This window comes from Lissotriton helveticus, chromosome 8, assembly GCF_964261635.1.
Source record: "Lissotriton helveticus chromosome 8, aLisHel1.1, whole genome shotgun sequence".
Taxonomy (NCBI): Eukaryota; Metazoa; Chordata; class Amphibia; order Caudata; family Salamandridae; genus Lissotriton; species Lissotriton helveticus.
The window spans coordinates 191,971,709-191,992,528 of record NC_136069.1 but is presented as its reverse complement, the minus strand read 5'-3'; the positions used below and the strand labels follow the sequence as shown (position 1 = coordinate 191,992,528).

Below are 20,820 nucleotides of genomic sequence, written 5' to 3'. Positions count from 1 at the left end.
ATATAATGTGGTGAAATTATAGAATCACGGAGTCGCCATCTTGAAGTGTAAAGGTCGTATTGACGAACAGAGCAAGACGGGAGTCCTAGGAAGCCTAGATAATTAAAATGTTTATCACAGTATCCTAGTAAGGTAAAGGAAATGCCAGTCATTTATATAGATATACTGAATATATCGCTATTCAGTATTAGCAAATCGAGTTGGGTTGTGTTGACAAGGAAACGGTAATTCTCCCTTCTTTTTTAGTAATATCATCTGTGCGCAAAAAGTAAATTCGATTTTAGTAATCGACTAAAATCGTCATTTATATCAATGAAGGGGAAGCAAATCATAATATATAAAGTAGTGAAGTTATAGAATCACGGAGTCGCCATCTTGAAGTGTAAAGGTCATATTGACAAACATAGATCTTTTTAAGTTTACTAGGAGGCTGAAACTTAAAAAATTATTTACTAATGTACCAAAGAAAAAGGTAACACCTGCAACGAGTGGACTGAGTAATCTCACGATTCAGGAACTTAAAGACACGCAGCTCCTACTGTCTCTGACAGAAAGTGAGGATGATCCTGTAACCATAGCACGAATAATGGAAGATCTAGAAGTAGAACGCTACCTGACGGAAGGGAGCGGTTTGAAACTACGATCTAAATGGACTCCTCAACTTACACAAAGCAATACGATAGATGTATTCTTTAGAGCAGTGAGCACAGATATTGACAAAGAACTAGATCGCAAACAACTGAATTACCTTAACCTAAGACAGGATAACTTGACATCAGGAGAGAGAAAAGCTCTTAAAGAGCTTATGAATAATAAAGATATCATAATACGGAGAGCAGACAAAGGTGGCAACCTAGTAATACAAAACTCTGTTGGCTACAATAATGAAGTTCTTTCGCAACTTAATGATAGACGATATTAAGTCAGATTAGAGACTAATCCCATGAAAGATCTACAGGAGACTATAAACAGCAAGGTTAAGGAGTGGTATGACCTTTCACTATTAGATCGTGATGAACACCTCTATCTCCATACTACCTATCCTAAATCACCTATTCTGTATACTTTACCCAAAGTCCACAAATGTCGGGACAACCCTCCAGGTAGACCTATTGTCTCCGGCATAGATGGACCTACTGAACACCTGTCAGAATACATAGACATCTTTCTTAGAGAACATGTATACAATTTACCGTCCTTTGTTGAGGACACCAAATTTATACTAAATATTCTCAATGACTTACTTTGGGAGGAAGGGATGATACTAGCTATGCTAGACGTAGTATCCCTTTACTCTAACATTGATCATGACCAGGGAATTAAGGCATTAGACTATTTTCTCAGTAGGAGGTCTTCAGAATTTTATGACCACTCGCAAATGCTACTTCAGATGACAGAACTGGTACTAAAAAATAATGTTTTCTTATTTGATGGAATTTGGTACCGACAACAACTTGGGACTGCGATAGGAGCCAGATTTGCTCCGTCTTTTGCTAACCTCTTTATGGGGTGGTACGAGGCGGAGCGAATCTGGGGCCCGGCTAACAGCGAATGGATCCAGTATATTCATTACTGGGGTCGATTCATCGATGACTGCCTCTTAATCTGGACGGGATCTGTTGAACAACTTAAAGGATTTTTTGATTATCTTAATGATAATACATATAATTTACAATTTACTACTCAGTATGACTACCACAAAATTACGTTTTTAGACATTGAGCTATTTGTGGAAGAAGGTCACCTCAAAAGTCGAATGTTCAGAAAACCTACAAGCTGTAATGCAGTTCTTCACGCCAAAAGTTGTCACCCTACCCATCAACTTAAAGCAATACCATTTGGCGAAATGGTAAGGGCGAGACGTAATTGCTCATTAGACAGTGATTTTGATAACAATTTGAAAGACATGTCAATGCGTTTTACACGGACAGGGTATAACGAGAAAATGATTGGTACTGCAATAAACAGAGCTAGAAAGCTTAAATGTAAGGACACACTTAAAGTGAAGTCTGATAAAGGGAAGAAGATCATAGATGAAAAAGTTAGAATGATCACGCAGTACAGTATAGAAAGTACCAAATTATATATGATTCTCAAGAAACACTGGCATCTATTGATGCTAGACCAAGATATTGTACCTTACATTACACGACATCCTTCTGTTACTTTTAAAAAAGGATTGACTCTGTCCAATATACTAAGTCCCAGCTACCCTAGGAAACATGTTAATAAAGACTGGCTATCGAAATTTAAAGGCTTCCATAAATGTGGAAGATGCTCATCATGTAGATGGGCTATGAAGAAAGTAGTAACCTTTAACTACAATGGGATGGGTGATTATACCATTGAGATGTTTATTAACTGTGACACAACCTACGTTGTATATGTAATTGTTTGTAGCTGCGGAATGATATACGTAGGGAGCATGAAAAGGAAACTTAAAGAAAGGATGACAGAGCACTTCAGAGCAATCAAACAGGGTGATACCCGGTATCCAACCGCAGCTCACTTAATTAGAAACTCCTCTGATAGAATGAAACACATCTTTAGCTATCATGGTATAGATCACATAGAACCAGACCCCAGAGGGGGGAATAGTTTATTTAAACTAAGGAGGAAAGAAGTAACTTGGCTTATTAAATTGAAAGCTGTAGAAAAGGGTCTTAATGTTGACCATGAGTATGAATTTTTCTTAGGTAATGAATAACTGTATACTATTCTGAGATTACCTGACCCTTCCGAAATGCTCTCTAACCAATGGCACACTAAAATGTTGTCTTGAATGTAACTACCAGCATGTAACTTGTTTTAGGAGTAGATTGAATGTATAGTTTAATAGTTTATTCGATATACAATGGATATCTCATATAATCAGACTGGTATGTAAACTACAGTATACTGATGTCTACTAAAAATACTACTGTTTGTTTATCCATGATTATAGGAACTATGTTGGTATCGATATTACCTGTCATTGGTGAAAACAAAACCAAATGTTATACTGAACTTACTATCCTCTTTCCTGTATTTCTCTTGTACTCTTGCAACTATACCTTTAATCTAACCACCTTAGACTAATCAGCGAGACAGACTGTCAGTGTCCTTCCGCCTTGCACAATTATTCAGTTAATAACCCTAATTCTGAGAGAACTATAACTCATAAGATAGTGTTTATCATCTGACTTACTCTGACACTAAAACATAAAATAGTAATACTGAATAGCGATATATTCAGTATATCTATATAAATGACTGGCATTTCCTTTACCTTACTAGGATACTGTGATAAACATTTTAATTATCTAGGCTTCCTAGGACCCCCGTCTTGCTCTGTTCGTCAATACGACCTTTACACTTCAAGATGGCGACTCCGTGATGCCATAATTTCACTACTTTATATATTATGATTTGCTTCCCCTTCATTGATATAAATGACGATTTTAGTCGATTACTAAAATCGAATTTACTTTTTGCGCACAGATGATATTACTAAAAAAGAAGGGAGAATTAGCGTTTTTTTGTCAACACAACCCAACTCGATTTGCTAATACTGAATAGCGATATATTCAGTATATCTATATAAATGACTGGCATTTCCTTTACCTTACTATGATACTGTGATAATCATTTTAATTATCTAGGCTTCCTAGGCCCCCCCGTCTTGCTCTGTTTGTCAATATGACCTTTACACTTCAAGATGGCAACTCCGTGATTCTATAATTTCACTACTTTATATATCATGATTTGCTTCCCCTTCATTGATATAAATGACGATTTTAGTTGATTACTAAAATCGAATTTACTTTTTGCGCACAGAAGATATTACTGAAAAAGTAGGGAGAATTTGCGTTTCTTGTCAACATAACCTAACTCGATTTGCTAATATTACGGGTTGCACCAAGATGGCGCCTCTCGCCTTCAAGGGGCTTATAAAAAATAATAAACAAAATAGCGCATTACTAGGACGCCGGAACGAAACACAGCGCCACGAAGAACTAGAGATCTGTTAAAAGGTGAGAACCGGACGGATTGCGGGGTAACTAATAGAGATGATCGTGTATTTGATATCACACATAGCGGACAAATATACTAACTTGAGTATTCGGCATTCCAGGTGACAGACAGCGGCACCTTTAATCAGAAGCCCACTACTATTGGGAGATTACTTTAAGGAAGGTAAGATAGTGTTACAGTATACTATCGACCAAGTGCTAGATAATGTTATATCATTATTGAAAGTGTATACACTACACTTTTAATTAGGTCACATTTTGTTACAGTATCAAGTTTACTCGATTACGAACAATGAATAATCATAATTGAACGACGTGGAGGAATATAGGTAGGATGCCACGCCTTTTGGTCGCATTATTATACTAATAACTAATTTTTATTAAGTAACCTTATCATTTATCTTTTTAATAAAAGAACTAACGAATAGGTGGAGGATAATTACCCCCCTCTACCTACAGAATTTTACTGGGTGCTTCAAGCTATTACCTTGGTGGTAAGCTTATAACTTTGATTTCTCTTCTGACTGTGAGCACAGCTTTGGCTTTGGGATGTGTCCCTTTGATATCAGGCTAGAATTCTAACTCTTTTATTTGTAAGGTTTAAGATGAAAGTAATGGTGTTCTTATACTTTGTTTGGGTTGCTGCCCTGAGGAAGTTTTTGGTCAGATTTGACGAGAGGAAACACGTGTTGGCTGCACATTTGTTGAAGATTGTATAAAGAAGATTGTTTTCAATGAAGATGGCAATTGAAACATCTAAAGACCGATAAAATTAAAATCAATTACTTAACTTGAAAAAGTACTTTGGACTTTGTGTGCTCGATGAGAACAATTGTCTTGAGAGAAAACAAGTGGGAGGGGTGGAGGGGAATGCACGCGCATACTAGTGCTTGTGGCGCGCCGCTGCGCATTCACGCAAGCTGTATGCCGCCACAAGCACGAGTATGTGCTTGGAAAAATAGCTGCACGACAGCTGCAGGTCTCCTAATCAGTGCATGCGCACTGCATAGGCGAGACCTAAAATGAAGGGAAAAGTCTTCAGATGAACAAATTACTTCAATAATAACCCTGATTAACTCGGCTGGAATATTTGCACATAGATCCTCTGGGTCCTGAATATACCTAATCGGGTGTTACATTGCATTTGATTTGTTGCTTGCGTATTCCCAATTGCTTTCTTACTCTATATTGGATTACTTGTCTGCTATTTCTACACTGCTCTGAAACCCTGACGGGTCATGATCGCGCTGTATAAAACTCCTCAAATATTATGACATTTTGACATCTTAGGTGGGAAGGGGGTGTGTCACGTCGCTTGCTTTCGATTTCCCAAAATGCTGGCAGCGTTTAGGAAAAATAGTGTGAAAGCTTAGGAAGTTGAGTCCCTCTTTTGTTTTGGATGTGGTAACTAAAACGGAAGTGGGGCGTTTATAAGGCTAAGACTGAGACACTTTTTGCATGAAACTACCGAACGCAGCTATAATGGGAAATAAACACTCTGAATTAACCAGGTCCCATTTTCGAATGGTCCCATTGAAATAATTTTGGAAAGCAGATCAGAAACTCCGACCAAGGCTTTACTCGCTGTTGGCAACATATCTTATTAGCAAATTAATTTAAGAAAACTGATATGTAAGTATAAGTGTAATATATGTATTTAAACACTGGAATTAGCATTATAAATACAATTAAACAGTATATAAATATCTGTTTCGAATCCACAATAGTAATGTTACTTTCTATATATTCTTTTACAACGAATTGGGTGACGACGTTTCAATATGGACGTCGCACTTGTTGAAATTTAGTTCCGCTAGATGCTAGTACTTCTTCTATGTTCATTTCGCGATGTCCCTGTGTGTTGGTTCTGTAGGCGGTGCAGCTGTTCCAGCATCCATCCGGATTCCGGTCTACCACAACCCGAGCGAAGATGGCGCAGACACACAGAGGAATTCGCCTCAGCGCGGTAAGCAATGAGATAGAGGATGTGTTTGGTCACAGATGCTGCCCCGGCTTACAAGGGAGGCTGTTGTTTGTTTACGGTAAAGTGTGGGATGTTGTAGCGGGCACGAGTGCACCATCAGCTATCGATTCACCATACCTGAATCCCGAGAGACTGGCAATACGGGAGTCACCAAGGTCTCACATCTCTGGAACAGTATGTGCCCACAAGCAGAGGAAGACAGTGCCCTTGCCCAGCTCACACACTTCAAAGGCAGCCTGGCGTAACACGCTGTGTGTAAAATACCACTTTCCTTGTCTCCAAAGGCGTTTGGATTGTACACAGCAAAGCTCATCTATAGGAAATAATAATAATAATAATAATAATAATCCACATTTGTAAAGCGCACTATCACCCGTAAGGGTCTCTAGGCGCTGGGGGCCGTGGGGAAGATTAGGCAAGCTATTGCCCAGAGTCACATGGTGCTGGGCTAATCTGCCGCTGGTGCCGGGGATCGAACCGTGATCCCCAGGTTGCCATCGTTTCTTCGTATCGTATAGGTTGATGGAACGTAAAGTCCCATCAATGTACGTACTCGTCATGACCCCCCCCCCCCCCAGTAGTAGCATATGCTTTTATAAATAAATGTTATATTCTCCGGCTAGATATGAATGTGTGGGGCTAATGATAAAGTGAACAAGCGCTGTCTCCCGTAGATTGTTCATGAAGTTATAGTTTATTTTGTTTTCATAGTTTAAATTGTTTGAACAGTTACTCAATGATTTCTGCCCAATGCATTTCGAGCTTAATCCTTCATCAGGGGACTTAATACGTGAAAACATAAAATGATATAAAACATTCAAAATGGTACAGGATAAGCTGTTGTAAGCGACAATGCATGTTATTAGGAAATAGCTGTGGTGAGAGTAATGCAGGTGTTAGGGTAAACAGATGACCTGTAAACCGAGGCAAAAGCCTTGGTGTATGAATCATAAGATGGTTTCACGGATTTTCTTGTAAAAAGCGCATAGTTGAAAAAGTGCTCATGTGTGGCATACCATTGAAGTAGTTAGTTATGAGCGTATACTAAGAATAAGACAGTGAGAAATTGGAAAAAGTGAATAACGAAAGCGACAAAATTATGCTTGTGCAAAGTGCTGTGCCTGTTATCTATTGGGAGGTAATGGGAATACGTGCTGTATTGAATGACCATTGTTAAAAGAATCCTGAGTGTGTCGGAATGATCGTCACATTCAAACGTTCGTGAATTGATAAAAAATGGCAACAATATTGTGACTTACGCGATGGTAGCTTTTATGTGAAAGGTATGAACACGGCAGGAGCTCGTGAAAATATCTGAAACGGGAATCGTTCTTGCTTACTAACAACCGGTAGTTAGAACTGCAGCCATATTGTGCACACATAAAAAGTGGATGGTGAACTTACATTTACAGGATTCGGAACCGCCACATTGGAAGTGTAGTTAAATGCCTGTAAAAGAATGCACGGTCATTACTATTGCTCTTTCTCGTAAGAAAGAAGCCGCTGATACTGTTCTCACTTTTGAGTGCACTCACCGTTATGGCGTGGTGTCCACATGCGTTCGGGTCCGCATTGGGAGAAAAAGTTAAAATGTGCCGAGTGGTGTTTGTCCAAAGGAGGAGTCCCTCAGACCTTGCTGGTCTGAACAGAAGCCAATCTTGTCATCTTGCGTGGGTTGCTGTTGCCAAGGCTTGTTGGATCCAATCCGGATTCCGATGCTGCAGCACTCGACATCCTTCGTGGGACAGCTCGAATCCAGCTCCTGATCGTCGTCGACACCTCCTGGTCATCGTGGCTGAAGAGTCAAGCTTCACCTTTTTCACCTGAAAACACTCGACATCGGCTGGCATCTTCTTGTTGCCATCCTGGTCACTGGCTAGTGACCCAGACTCTGTCCCCGCTGCTTCCAGGTTCTTCACATCTCCAATCCACCCTTGGATCCACCCGGACACTTTTCCTCTGGTCGCCTGCAGCATTTCTTCGCTGCTCTCCATTGGAATCGACGACGAAACAAGACATCTATGCACCCGGCTTCCCTGGGTGAGGTAACACGAGTACTCCAGTGCTCCCGTGGGTCTTGACTCTCGAAGTGTCCTAGTCTAAAAGGGTTCCATCGTAGTTCACCTCTAAGTGCCCTTATTCTTTAAAATTGTAACTTGTTCGTTCTCCATAGAAAGTCAATGGTGATTCGCGGCTGTGTTTAGACACTGCACGCATCCACCGTGGTTCTCGTACGTCCCTACCTTGGGTGGTTTCTGGTTGCCCCAGCGGTTCTACAGGCCCTAGGCCTGCTTTCTAACCCTCATGTGATGTGGTTCTTATACCACTATTTTAGTATATGGTTTGTGAGGCCCCTAGGGCATAACGTATACTGTGCAACTTATCATATGCTAATTAAGTTCCTCGTATTGTACTTTTACCTCTGACCTCCATAAAGAGTCCAGAGGGGTTGTGTTTAGAATAAATACATACATATTTGATATATACCTTGTGTGGTGTACTTTCATTTGATCATTCAAGAGATTATAACTGGTAAAACAACTTGCTTAACTCGCCTCTAAGTCTTAGCCTGAAGGCGGCTCTCCACAGCTACCACTAGGATAGCTTTCTATAAAGGTTGCCTTTAAACCTACCATCAATAAGGGTCGTTTGGACTGGTGCAAGGTGCCCACTAGAATAGTGGACATCATATGCCAGGCCAACTTCTCACAGTGTTGTTAATAAACCTGGAAGTGAAGGTCATGTGATCAAGACTGTAAATTGTACGTGTTCGCTCGAGAATGTCAAAGGCTATGATAATGTACAAAAAATGAAATTACTCGCTTTAGTGAGGAAAAGTAATCAATGATGCAAAATGGAAACCATGAAGGAAATGATGGTGTTTGTGAAATTTCATGGTTGAGAAACTCTCGATTTGTCCTAAAGGTTGCTTTCAATAAAGTTTGCAAAAAACAAAAGTGTATGAAATGTGTTGTGAATAATCATGATAGGCATGTGGATGCTTTTCAAAACAATGTGCGCAAAACATGAATAATACTTCAACAGTGAGAAATTAATACGTTGTCATTGATGATTTCAACATTAACGTGCATAGCACTGGTAGGGTATGTTATTATGAAACAATGCTTAAATGAGCAAAGGTTCTGATAACTGCGACTTACAGCAATTAATACTAATTCGTACTAACAATATATGTCCACCTCGGTACAGTTGGTTCTGATCTAAACCAACATTGGATTCCATGTTCATAAGGTGTGCTAAACACATTGTAGATACAAATTTGACAATGCATGCTTTGATACTTCATTTATAAAAAAAACGGCCTAGTTTCAAACGTTCATTATGTCCTTTGGGGTGCAAGGTATTGAGATGATTTATCCAAAATGCCACTCTTCTCAGTAAATGTTGCGAGTTGTCCCTTCCCGGGAGAGTTGGAACACTTTCCATTATACAGAATCGAAGCTGACTCGGATTTTGATTATGCGAGTTAAAATGTGTTGCCACTGTGGATTTAATGTTTTTTAAACAAATGTTACTTTTGTGTTCTATAATACATGTTTTGATTTTGCATTGAGTTTTTCTAAATTATGCTTGTCCACATGAACATTTTAACATATATATGTGATTACTGCTGTCGCATTTACCTGTGACCTTCAATTTGATTCGTCGGGTGCAATATCAGATTTCCCTTAATTATTGCATTACTATTCCCACAGTTGTGACACCGGAGGGTCCCACAGTACCTGATTGGTGGGCTTTTGTTCTTTCTCTTGTAACAATTATTTGTAATTACTTGTGCTTAAATACGCAAATCTTGGTGGGTGAGTAAAAATCCCTTTGAAGTGCGCATGTTCATGTTCCAATTTTATTTCATCCTAATGATAAAGTGCCATGGTGCTAGGTTTCAGAATTGCATGAAGTATCTTAATTAGGGGTGGCGAGGTGAGAATCAAATTCAGTATTTATAAATCACCTCCTCCCTATGTGTATGCGAATGGGTCGAGGATTAAGGTGGGTGAGCAGGAGTGGTAGTGTACAAAGGAATGAGCCACCACAAGGGTCCATCAGTACTTAGGGGTTCGTTCCTTTAGTGCTGAATGCAAAGGGAAAGTGCTTTTTATCATACACTAAGCCCTCCGGGACTCTTCCTTACATTAAATGAGTCCTACAGAGAGAGTGGTTTGGTGGTAAGCTTCCACATGTACTTCGCTAGGAACTTGAGTGTTTGGAAGTACAGCCGTTGATGCAGCGCATTTATTCGTTCTGCATGATCCTGCTGCTGTATACTTTTGGTTGGTAACGTTGACGGCATTGGGGCAAGTTTACTTGCGACACAACCTCGCACTCGTGTGCATGTAAAATATGCTAGAACGCACTCCAGCTAGAGTTTTTTTTTTTTAAGACATCTAAGTTTCGTTTCTTGTTGATAATCTGTACAATCGTTTCCAAGCTTTGTCTTCCTTCACTCTTATTTGTTTCGGCAGTCGGAGGTTGGCATTTTAGCAAAAAGAACAATTGATGGACAGAATGCACAACATGTCATACATTCAGCCCAGTACAGAGATCTGTGCCTAAATCCATTGTTTTTTTGCTCACCATGCCATTCCAGTTTGGATCCAGCCATATGCAAATAAATCTTGACCCTGCGCCCAATGGGAACAGTCCATCCCGAACTGCCAGGTCAGGTCCACCCTGGACCGGAAACAAGCATCCTATGACTGGTTTCGGGCTTTCAGCCCTCATCAGCTAGGATAGCTTGACTCCAGTTGCATTTTAGCAGGCAGTACCACAGCTGCCTGCTGTACATACTGTTTTTGCAGGAGATGACCTTTAAATGCAAGGTTAAACAGTTTGAAGCCTTATACACTTCATGCAGCCACAGCTTTTTCCACCGGCAGGACATGCTGGCTCACAGAAGCACCAGTACTCTGCTGCAGGCTTTATGGATACGAAGCGCAAGAGAGAAACAAAACTAGAACCAATACCCTAGTCGTCTTGTCCAGTCCATCCTCTGCGGTGAGTGGGAGTACAGCCCCCGGTTATATACCGATCTCCGCTTCCACCTTTAATCTACGCTTGACTATTAGGGGAAGCATAGAAAGGAAGCACAACAAACATTAACAGAACCTGCGAGCTTCAGGATACTGGATGCTGGATAAACATTTTCATACTGAGCAAGAGAGCTGTATACTTTCCTTTGTGCATAACCAAGCACGCATACAGGGGCCGATAAATACTAACAGCTGTCAAACCAGTGCAAACCCCCATTGCACGCCAGCAACAACACCACAAACGCCCATTAACACAACCACCGTAGAACTGGCTGAGGCGATGGCAGGTGAAATAGATCACTCGGCAGTGGATCAGTGCAGTGCACAGATAAATACATGATTGTAAGAATGTGGAATCAAATCTGTGTTGTGAAATAGATTTCACACTGTCTGCTTTTTCGATGTCCTGAGTTCTGAAAAGAAAATGTGCTTCTATCGTTTAAAAAAAATAATTAACAATCTGAAATGTGAGTGTATTTTCTGGCAGCATCGGTTGTCAAACGACTTACTAATATGACACAAACAGGCCTGCAATGGGCAACCAGTTACTTCACTTTGGTGAAAAAGCAGCGTACAACGTTTGTTGATTCAAATGATCTTCATCCATCCCAGTCAGGTTTTAGAGCTGGCCATTGTAGAGAGGCATCCTTACTTGGCATCACCGGAAATCTTAAAGCTCAGTTAGACCAAGGTAGCACAGGTCAGCTGATCTTATTGGACTTAAGTGCCGCCTTTGACACGGTTAGCCACAACCTCCTGCTGCAATTCCTGGAAGAAATAGGTATGTGTAGGACTACTCTGCGATTGTTTAAGTCTTATCTGTAGAATCGTTCTTTTCAAGTACATACAAAACCGCATTGGTCACAGACCTATCCACAATCTTTAGGAGTACCGCAGGGTTCCACGCTCAGTTGAACAATGTTTAATGTCTATTTATGTCCTCTGGTTGATATTGTGGAGAGCTGCTGTGACTTTCTTCTCATACACTGAAGACACACCGATTGTTGTCTCTCTGGCAGTTCAAGAAAACCAGAATGTGAATGTCCTGAACACCTACCTGTCAATAGTGTTGACATGGATGAATATCAACCACCCCAAATTGAACAGTGATAAGACAGAAATTCTGTTAGTGGTCAAACTGCCCCATCTTTTGGGGCCTCATCTGTGGCTAAGGCACTAAGGACATGCCCTTTGCTATTGGCAGTTGTTAGAAAAGTGAGCATCTAGTTAGATATCCTTTCATTGAATACGCAGATTACCAAGGTAGCGGCTACCTGCATTAGAATACTTAGATGGTTGAGAAAGATTTTTGGTTGCCTTCAAACCTCAGCAAAGAGATGAGTGATACAGGCCTTGATCATCTCAAAATTGGTTACGGCAACATTCTGTATCTGGGTGTTACTAAGGGTGCACTTAAGCGACTGCAGCGAGTCCAAAATACTCCCACCAGGCTTCTTCTAAAGCCTGCCAAACTTACATCCACATCTAAGCTTTTGAGCAAACTCTATTGACGAGCTGTTGAAAAAACAAATTCATTTCAAAGCACTATGCTATATGTACAAATTATTTTCTAATATCGGCCTTCGGTATCTCAGACATTTGATAGTACTCTATGAACCATGCTACTCTCTAGCAGTTCCAACTTTTCTGCTGTTCTTACTGTAAAAAGAGCCTGTCAATGAGGCAGTGTTTGCCTATTTAGGGCCCAGGTTGATGAACGCGATTTCACTGTTATTGAGAGTCTGCCAGTCTCTCTCCATTTTCCGTAAACAGCAAAAAATCTGGAGTTCCTGAATAAATATTTGATAATTATTCTGATAATGTACCTTGTGGGGTGTAGCACCGGGAAACGTATCGCAGGTAGCTGTGCGCTTTATGAAACCGTTTTAATAATAATAAATGTACGCCCACTTTCGAGAGCTATTCATTCCAAGTAAATGTGCCTCTAGTCTTTTGCTCCCATGAAGACAGCAAAAGGTAAACACCCTTCTTTATGCATGACACTTGTATACCTGTTGTTTTAAGCTGGTTGTAAAACCAGTAATTCAACAAAGCACACCCACGTTACTCCGCTGCAAAACACGCACCATGAATGGATGCTCAGAGTGGTATTCTAAAGCCAAACCTTAAAATAATTTGACATAGTGAAGGAAAACTACGGTTTATTGAAAGTTAATTTGCATGTGAAACATATTTCCACCCTGCAGTGTCCATGCTCAAATATTATGTTTGTTACTCAAATTGAGGCTTTGCGTATCTTTTCTGCATTGAAAACATGTTTTCATTGGCAAGTCAACATCTCTTTGAGATTTCCTGCTGGCTATGAAGTTTTGCAGTGAAAGACATTGTCGGAAACTGGAGGATCCAACCACAAAAGTTTAAACAAGCATTGGCATAGCCAATGGTTCTCGCCGCTGGGACCGTATAAGTGTTTTGCCAGAGGTGTTTGGAAGTTTGGTAAGAGATGCAATTTAACATAAAGGGATCCCACACCTCGTTGATACATGCAGCTCAATCAAACGAGAAGAGGGCATGGGGAAACGTCTTATAAGATCTCAATCAATGGAGAAGGTACGCTTTACTGCAACTTGTGCGTGCTTTCACCTTATAAATATTTAACACATGATCCAAGGCAGTTGAATGCTAGATGCGAGAAGGGAGGGAGAGAGGAAGAGACAGGAAGGGAGAGGGAGAGGGAGAGAGAGCGAGAGAGAGGATGGGAGGGAGCGAGGAAGGGACATAAGGAGGGAGAGATGAAGGGAGGGAGAGAGGAAAGGAGGAAGAGAGGGGAGAGAGAGAGAGAGAGGAAGTAAGAGAGAGGTAGGGACAGAGAGAGGTAGGGAGAGAGGAAGAGAACGAGGGAGGGAGGGAGAGAGGAAGGGATGGAGAGAGGGAGAGAACGAGGGAGAGGGAGAGGGGAGAGGAAGGGATGGAGTGAGAGAGGGAGGGAGAGGGACACCCGTTTACAACCATGTATTGCATGATAGAGTGGTGCCTGCAACGAAATGTAAACTTTATGCTAAGGCTTTAAAGCACAATAAAGTAAAATATCTGACATTGTCAGCAGCTAATCCGTTTACCGCGGCAGTAATTCCGCCGCGGTGCGGCGTTCCATTGCGCGGACCGGGCCGCGTCAGCCAACGGACGTGCGCAACACTACTGAGGTAAACAATTTTTTTTGTTCAGAATTCGGGATATGAACAAAGGTGAGAACATTTAAAAGAATCCCAACATGTAAAATTATCAACGTGATAAATAGGATTTCTTTTTTAATTTACCACTATACATCCAGGTATACAGCTGCCAAATGACACAGCCATTGCCCCCTTTAGGGCAGATCTATCGGTTTGGTCAACAGAACATTTACATTCTGGGACTTGACCATATAGGTTTGAAATCAAAGCATGCAGATGGCGACAACACTTAGATCTGGCTAAAGGGGTCACAGGTGGAATGAAGGCCAGAGACATGTTCTTCCACTGCGCGCCACCTTTGTTCACCGGCCTCTGAATCCCTATGGCAGACACCTCTGTGCTTCTGACATGTACATCAACCATCATACATAACATGTGCAATACGGAGGGAGTGCATACAGTCCATCAACCAGGAGGTAGTTGCCCCCTGAGGCACAGCACCCCGTGCTCTGCCAGTGCACCCCACCCAGGGCGCTTACGACTAGGCACGACCCCAAGTGCTGCTGTTTTTTCAGCCATGGGCACGTGGTCCATGCATGTGGCCATGAGGTTAGCCTCTGCGTGGACTGTTTCTCATCAGAGTCCAGGGTTTCAGCTTTCTCCACTGGTGCGACCTCTTTGTCCAGCAAATCTAGGGAGAAAAGTGAACTGTTTACAGAGGTAAGGTTCGAAACCGAAGACTGAAACTTCCATGCTGGCCCTGCAGCGCTGCCGTTCACAGCGTAAACACATGCTTCTCTCTCTAACAATCCATGTTACATTTGTTTTTTTAAACATATATTTGTTATTTTTCAAAGCACCCCCCTCCCGATATCTCTTGAAATTCAATATATGAATCACTTTGATGCCCTAAGTCAGCAAGGTGCCGTAGGCCTAGTCTAGCTTCGACATTGCTCAGACATGAGTCCCTTGCTCACTGCACCATCAGGATTCAAGCAAGCCGGGCCGAAGACGGCTGTAATGCCAGAAACCGGTCCCCGGAAGCTTGTTTCCTTTCCAGTGAAGAATTGGCTTGGTAGTTTGGTCTGCGTTGTTCCCATGATGCACTGGGCCAGGGACAGACTAATTTGCATATAGCCAGGTTCTGAACTGGGATGGTGCAGTGAGCTAAAAAACGGTGATGGATCAAGCCCTGATCTTTTGACTTGGTAGGAGTGTTCTGATTAACTCAGATACTCTGTCCATCACCACCCCCTTTTTGAAATTATTTTGGCCACCATGAGTGTGGAAGGGTATGCTCAGACATGAGTCCCTTGCTCACTGCACCATCAGGATTCAAGCATGCCGGGCCGAAGACGGCTGTAATGCCAGAAACCGGTCCCCGGAAGCTTGTTTCCTTTCCAGTGAAGAATTGGCTTGGTAGTTTGGTCTGCCCTGTTCCCATGATGCACTGGGCCAGGGACAGACTAATTTGCATATAGCGAGGTTCTGAACTGGGATGGTGCAGTGAGCTAAAAAACGGTGATGGATCAAGCCCTGATCTGTTGACTGGGTAGGAGTGTTCTAATTAACTCAGATACTCTGTCCATCACCACCCCCTTTTTGAAACTAGTCTAGCTTCGAGGCACATCGAGGCATCCACATGTGAAAGTCTGGTCGAGGCACTCCAATACCCACCCAACCCATGCGTCGCCCGTGTCAGACAGACTCGCTGACCAATTTGCGTGCAGTCTGCTCTGTGCGCTGTCCTGGCACAAGCACCAGGCTGTCAACTGATGTGCCCGAAAAAGGTGCAGCAAAGTGGGATTTGTGGGAGAGGGCAGTGAAAACACTGGTACCGTTATTTGAATCCCGCCCTTCCACCGTCACGGGTTGTGCAAAACACAGTTATTATTTCTGAAAAAAGCTGAAATCCCAGCGCTACCGCTGGCTGTCTAATTTCGGGACGACAAGTGCAGTTAACAACAGCTGGGCCGTGTGGTGTGGATGCGAGGGCATTTCTTACCTTTTATAACTCCCAACATTGACTGTAGGCAGTAGTTTCCTCTACAATTTTTCCTTCTGCATGTGAAGGGAGGGTTTGTTAAAAAGAATGGCGCGAGCGAGAAGCGGGGGCGAGTGAGCCAGGCAAACACTAATTAAAAACAAATGGTGACATGACCACGAACAGATGGCGCCCCTGCTCGTAGCCGTAGGCCGCGGGCGGATACATTTCCTAGAAAAGGTGAGACATGCATACGACTTTGCCCAGTTGCGTGCTTCTTTAATTTTTTGAAAGAAGCACGCAAAGTCCAATAGAAAAAATGCTATAAAAAAATAAACCACACTCGCGAGCATGTGAAAAGTCCTGAGTGATTCCAAGAGGTGGTTTTTCTAGAGCAGTGCATGCGCGCTGCGCTCGGCTCGACCTAAAAAAACAGGATTCCACCATGGCAGAGGATGGTGTTTTGGAACTTCACTCGCAGCCTGTCTTTAGCGCCAAAAAGAAACACAAAACTTCATTGTAAGAGAAAAAGCAAAGACACGAGTCATGGTCACTATGGCGGGGGAACTTTGTAGGTCTCGGGCCTACCGCCCCACTGCGTCAGCAGTGGGCGTGGCCAGAGTCCTATTCTCAGGGCTCCGAAAAGCGTACCTACGAATTCCAGTTTGCTCGTGCATTTTTTTTTGGGTATCTACAATGCTATTGGTGTTCGCGTGCGTGTGGTATAGAAACAGAGCACGCCGTAGGCGTTCGAGAAGCTCCGCCTATGCCCCGATACGGTCTGTTACGTGCACCAGAATGCCATATATCTTCAATTATCTCGGCGTCACGGCAGAGATAATTGAAGACCAATGCTGTGCGCTCGTTTTTTTTTTACAGTAACGCACTTCTGTTTCCCGGACACTGCAGTGGCGCGCGCGATGCAGAGTTTTTTTTTTTTACACTAACGGTCTTCTGTTTCCCACTAACGGTCTTCTGTTTCCCGGACATAGATAGATTTTTGTATGCTACCCACAAACTCAATTTTGTTAATCTCCTTGGTATTACAATAACGCACTTCTGTTTCCCCGACATAGTGCATTATTTCGCCAGGAACTGGGCACGTGCTCTGTGTTGCTCTTTTACCCAAGCTAAACTCGTGCTTTATTTTGCTGCACTGACATTTTTTTACAACGTTTAATATAGATTTTTGTGGCCATGCACAGGCAAAAGACATGCCTGCCTCTTTGTTCCATTCTATGTACCTCTCGATAGATTTTGGTATGCTACCCACAAACTCAATTGTTGTTAAACTCCTTGGTAGTACAGTAACGCACTTCTGTTTCCCGGACATGGTGCGGTATTTCGCCACGAACTGCGCGCGTGCTCTGTGTTGCTGTTTTACCCAAGCTAAAGTCTTGCGTTGTTACTTTTCTACACTGTTCTATCTACCTCTTGATCGATTTTTGTATGCTAGCCACAAACTTCATTTTGTTAATCTCCTTGGTTTTACACTTCAGGTTCCTGAACATAGTGCGTTATTTTAGCCAGTAACTGGCCCTCGAACAGAGCCCATTGTGTTCCACAATCTGATGCACGAGTGCCTTTTTTATTACCAGAACCTCATTGAAGTAAACGAGCAGCTTATTTTCGTTAATCACAAAATCACATTACTGTTTTATGCACAGAGATATTAAGTGATGTGCCCAAAATCACAGGATGTTTAGCCGATGCTGAGACTCAAACATACTTCCTCAGTTGCAAAGTTTGCAGCTCTGCCCTTAATCACATCTCCTATTTCGATAGTCAATAATACCTGCTCAGACACAGCCATCGGGAAAGCAACCAACATTTAATATGGATTATTGTGGCCATGCACAGGCAAAAGACATACCTGCCTCTTTGTTCCGCTCTATGTACCTCTCGATAGATTTTTGTATGCTACCCACAAACTCAATTTTGTTAATCTCCTTGGTATTGCAGTAACGCACTTCTGTTTCCCAGACATAGTGCGTTATTTCGCCAGGAACTGGGCATGTGCTCTGTGTTGCTCTTTTACCCAAGCTAAACTCGTGCTTTGTTATTTTGCTGCACTGAAATGTTTTTATAATGTTTAATATAGATTTTTTTGGCCATGCACAGGCAAAAGACATGCCTGCCTCATTGTTCCGCTCTATGTACCTCTCGATAGATTTTTGTATGTTACCCACAAACTCAATTTTGTTAATCCCTTCGTATTACACTAACGGACTTCTGGTTCCTGGACATAGTGCGTTATTTTAGGCAGGAACTGAGCACGTGCTCTGTGTTGCTGTTTTACCCAAGCTAAACATGGTAAACAGGTTACATTTAGTGTTATATTTTGTATTAAACATTACCGTGTAATGTAGTCAATACATTTTTAGCGAGTTGTTGTTGTGGATAATCTGCTGCTCTTTTCCTAGTTTCTTCTTCGCTGTGTCAGTGGGAAAACAAAGCTTTCAATCTCTCGCCCCCCTTCTTTCAAACATGAGGCCAGAGGAAAGGGTAGGAATGTGACACAACAGTTACCTGATTAGATAAGAAGTGATTACCACAAAACAGATGGAGCCTTCAGTTTTACGAGGGGCAGCGTGTTTTTTGTGTATGTAAGTGTTTTTTTCTATTTTTATTACAGTTACCAATGTAACAGTTATTTGTAACTAAACCTTTGTAGCCTTATAACTTGTATCATTGTGTTCATAGAGCCTTAAATAGAGAAACACATACACAGCTGCCCAGTGAGTGCAGAGTGAGTGCAGAGTGAGTGCAGAGTGAGTGCAGAGTGAGTGCAGAGTGAGTGCAGAGTGAGTGCAGAGTGAGTCCAGAGTGAGTCCAGAGTGAGAGTAATTATTTTTGGGAAAAGTTGGAAACTGGCCACTAAAAACAAAATCAGTAAAGATAAACAAAAAATCATGTTTGTGTTGTTGCTAGCGAGAAGGGAGATCTGCATTCTGCATTAACTGGGTAAAGAACTCACCCCCAATATTCAAAGAGTGAATGGCCTCTGTCCAAAGAATAAACAAACTGGACAGGAGTGGGAATAGGGGGAGCGCACACAATTTTGGGATAATTTGGGAGGACTATATAAACAATAGTCAATCACACCGATAAACAACGTAATTGTCCAATGATTTAAAGCAATGCAATAGAACACTTCAAGTGGGAACTTGAAGGGGTAGTCAAAGTGACTAGCTCACCCCAGAACCACTACTAAAGCGGAATGGACACAAAAGGAGCCTGACAATACTTATAGAAACAGGGAAAACGAGCATCCTCCATGCATCTGTTGCGCTTACCCAGGAGAAATCCCAGAAGGTCGGCAGTTATAAGTAAAGTGGGAACCTGATACCTAATTCCCAAGTATTGCTTTATGATGGAGAAGAAAAAAAAATCAAGTTTATTGGCATTTATAGGAATCCACACAATTACATTTACAGCACAATCGGGCACATTACTTCGATAATCTATAACAATAAGGTTGGAGACCGAGACCAGCTTATCGGGTTTCAGGTTTAAATACATAAGAAGGATGAGCACAATACATGAAAAACACCCAGAAATTAGGACAAAAGATTGAACCATGTACCCCAGATCTTTCCAAACCAATCAGGGCAAACCCTGGACCTCAAAGAGGGGTTCCTCCTGTGTCCTACACCAGTCCTCCCCCGCCTCCACTTCCGTATGGTAGGGGGCCTAACCTGAGACCAAAGCGCTGCAATGTCACGATTCGCTACCGCCAAAGCTGTTCCCAGGAATCGTGTATCGGTCCGAGAGCCGTCCAGGTCACCGAACAAACCCAAAAAACAGATGCACCGGATCATGGGGAACGAGCCACCCCAGGGTCTGTGTAAGCTCAAGTTCTACTCCCGCCCAGAATGCCGCGATCAGCCGGAGCGTGGTCACATCTTGCACAAGTCGGGGAGGGTCTCAGTCGGGCTCTGTATAAACGTGCGGGGGTTAGATATACCGTATGTAAATAATAGAGTTGAATGCGGCGCAGTTTGGAGGAATTCGTCAAGGTTTTGGTAGCCATGAGAGCGTCCCGCCAGTCTGCATCCTCCAGGGGGCCCAACCACTCCTCCCAGCGAGCGGGCAGTGAGTCTAGGGTCGCGGGCCATTATCACTAGGGAGCGGTAGATCCGCGACACCCCGCTCTTACCAAGATTCCCATCATCACCTCAGGACTAAATTCAGGGAGGGAGGTGGGAGAGGTAATGTGTGTAGGGAGGGAGTAGTGCTGTTGCAAATCCTTGAAGGCCTTGATATGGTCCCCGACCTAGACGTCCCAAAGAAGCGAGATCCGAATGTGATCCCATTGACTAAAGTCTCGGAGGGCTAAAGTCTCCCTCAGCCAGGTACCGTGCCACAGAGGAGTTTGTTGGTGTTAAGCCATGCGCCAGGCCAGTAGGACAGCCCTAGTGATAGGGGGAAGAACTCTGTCCAGGGGATTAAGAGGAAGGCATTGCCACTGCCACTGCTTGAGCTCTGCCTTGGCCCTAGTAACCAGGGGTGTACTTTTTTTTTTTTTTTTTTTTAAACACACTTTATTGCTGATTGCAAAGTTGGCATGGTAAACATAGGGTCAAATAGACAGCCGTTATACAATCTTTTTGAAATTTTAACACCCCCCCCCCCCCCAATCTGTAAAAACAGG

The 20,820-nt window shown here is 42.5% G+C and overlaps 1 protein-coding gene across 2 annotated transcripts in view; it reads left to right on the top strand.

The window, feature by feature from the left end:
• The first annotated feature begins 5,847 nt into the window (after positions 1–5,847).
• The window catches only part of MORC3 (MORC family CW-type zinc finger 3), a 644,813-nt gene continuing 629,840 nt past the window's right edge, over positions 5,848–20,820 (top strand). Inside the window, exon 1 of one of the 2 annotated variants that reach the window (XM_078656878.1) lies at positions 5,848–5,979. In XM_078656878.1, the coding sequence (XP_078513004.1) occupies positions 5,944–5,979 (36 nt within the window). In that variant the 5' untranslated portion in view covers positions 5,848–5,943. The remainder of the gene's footprint in view (positions 5,980–20,820) is intronic. The other variant, XM_078656879.1, reaches the window with a different exon arrangement.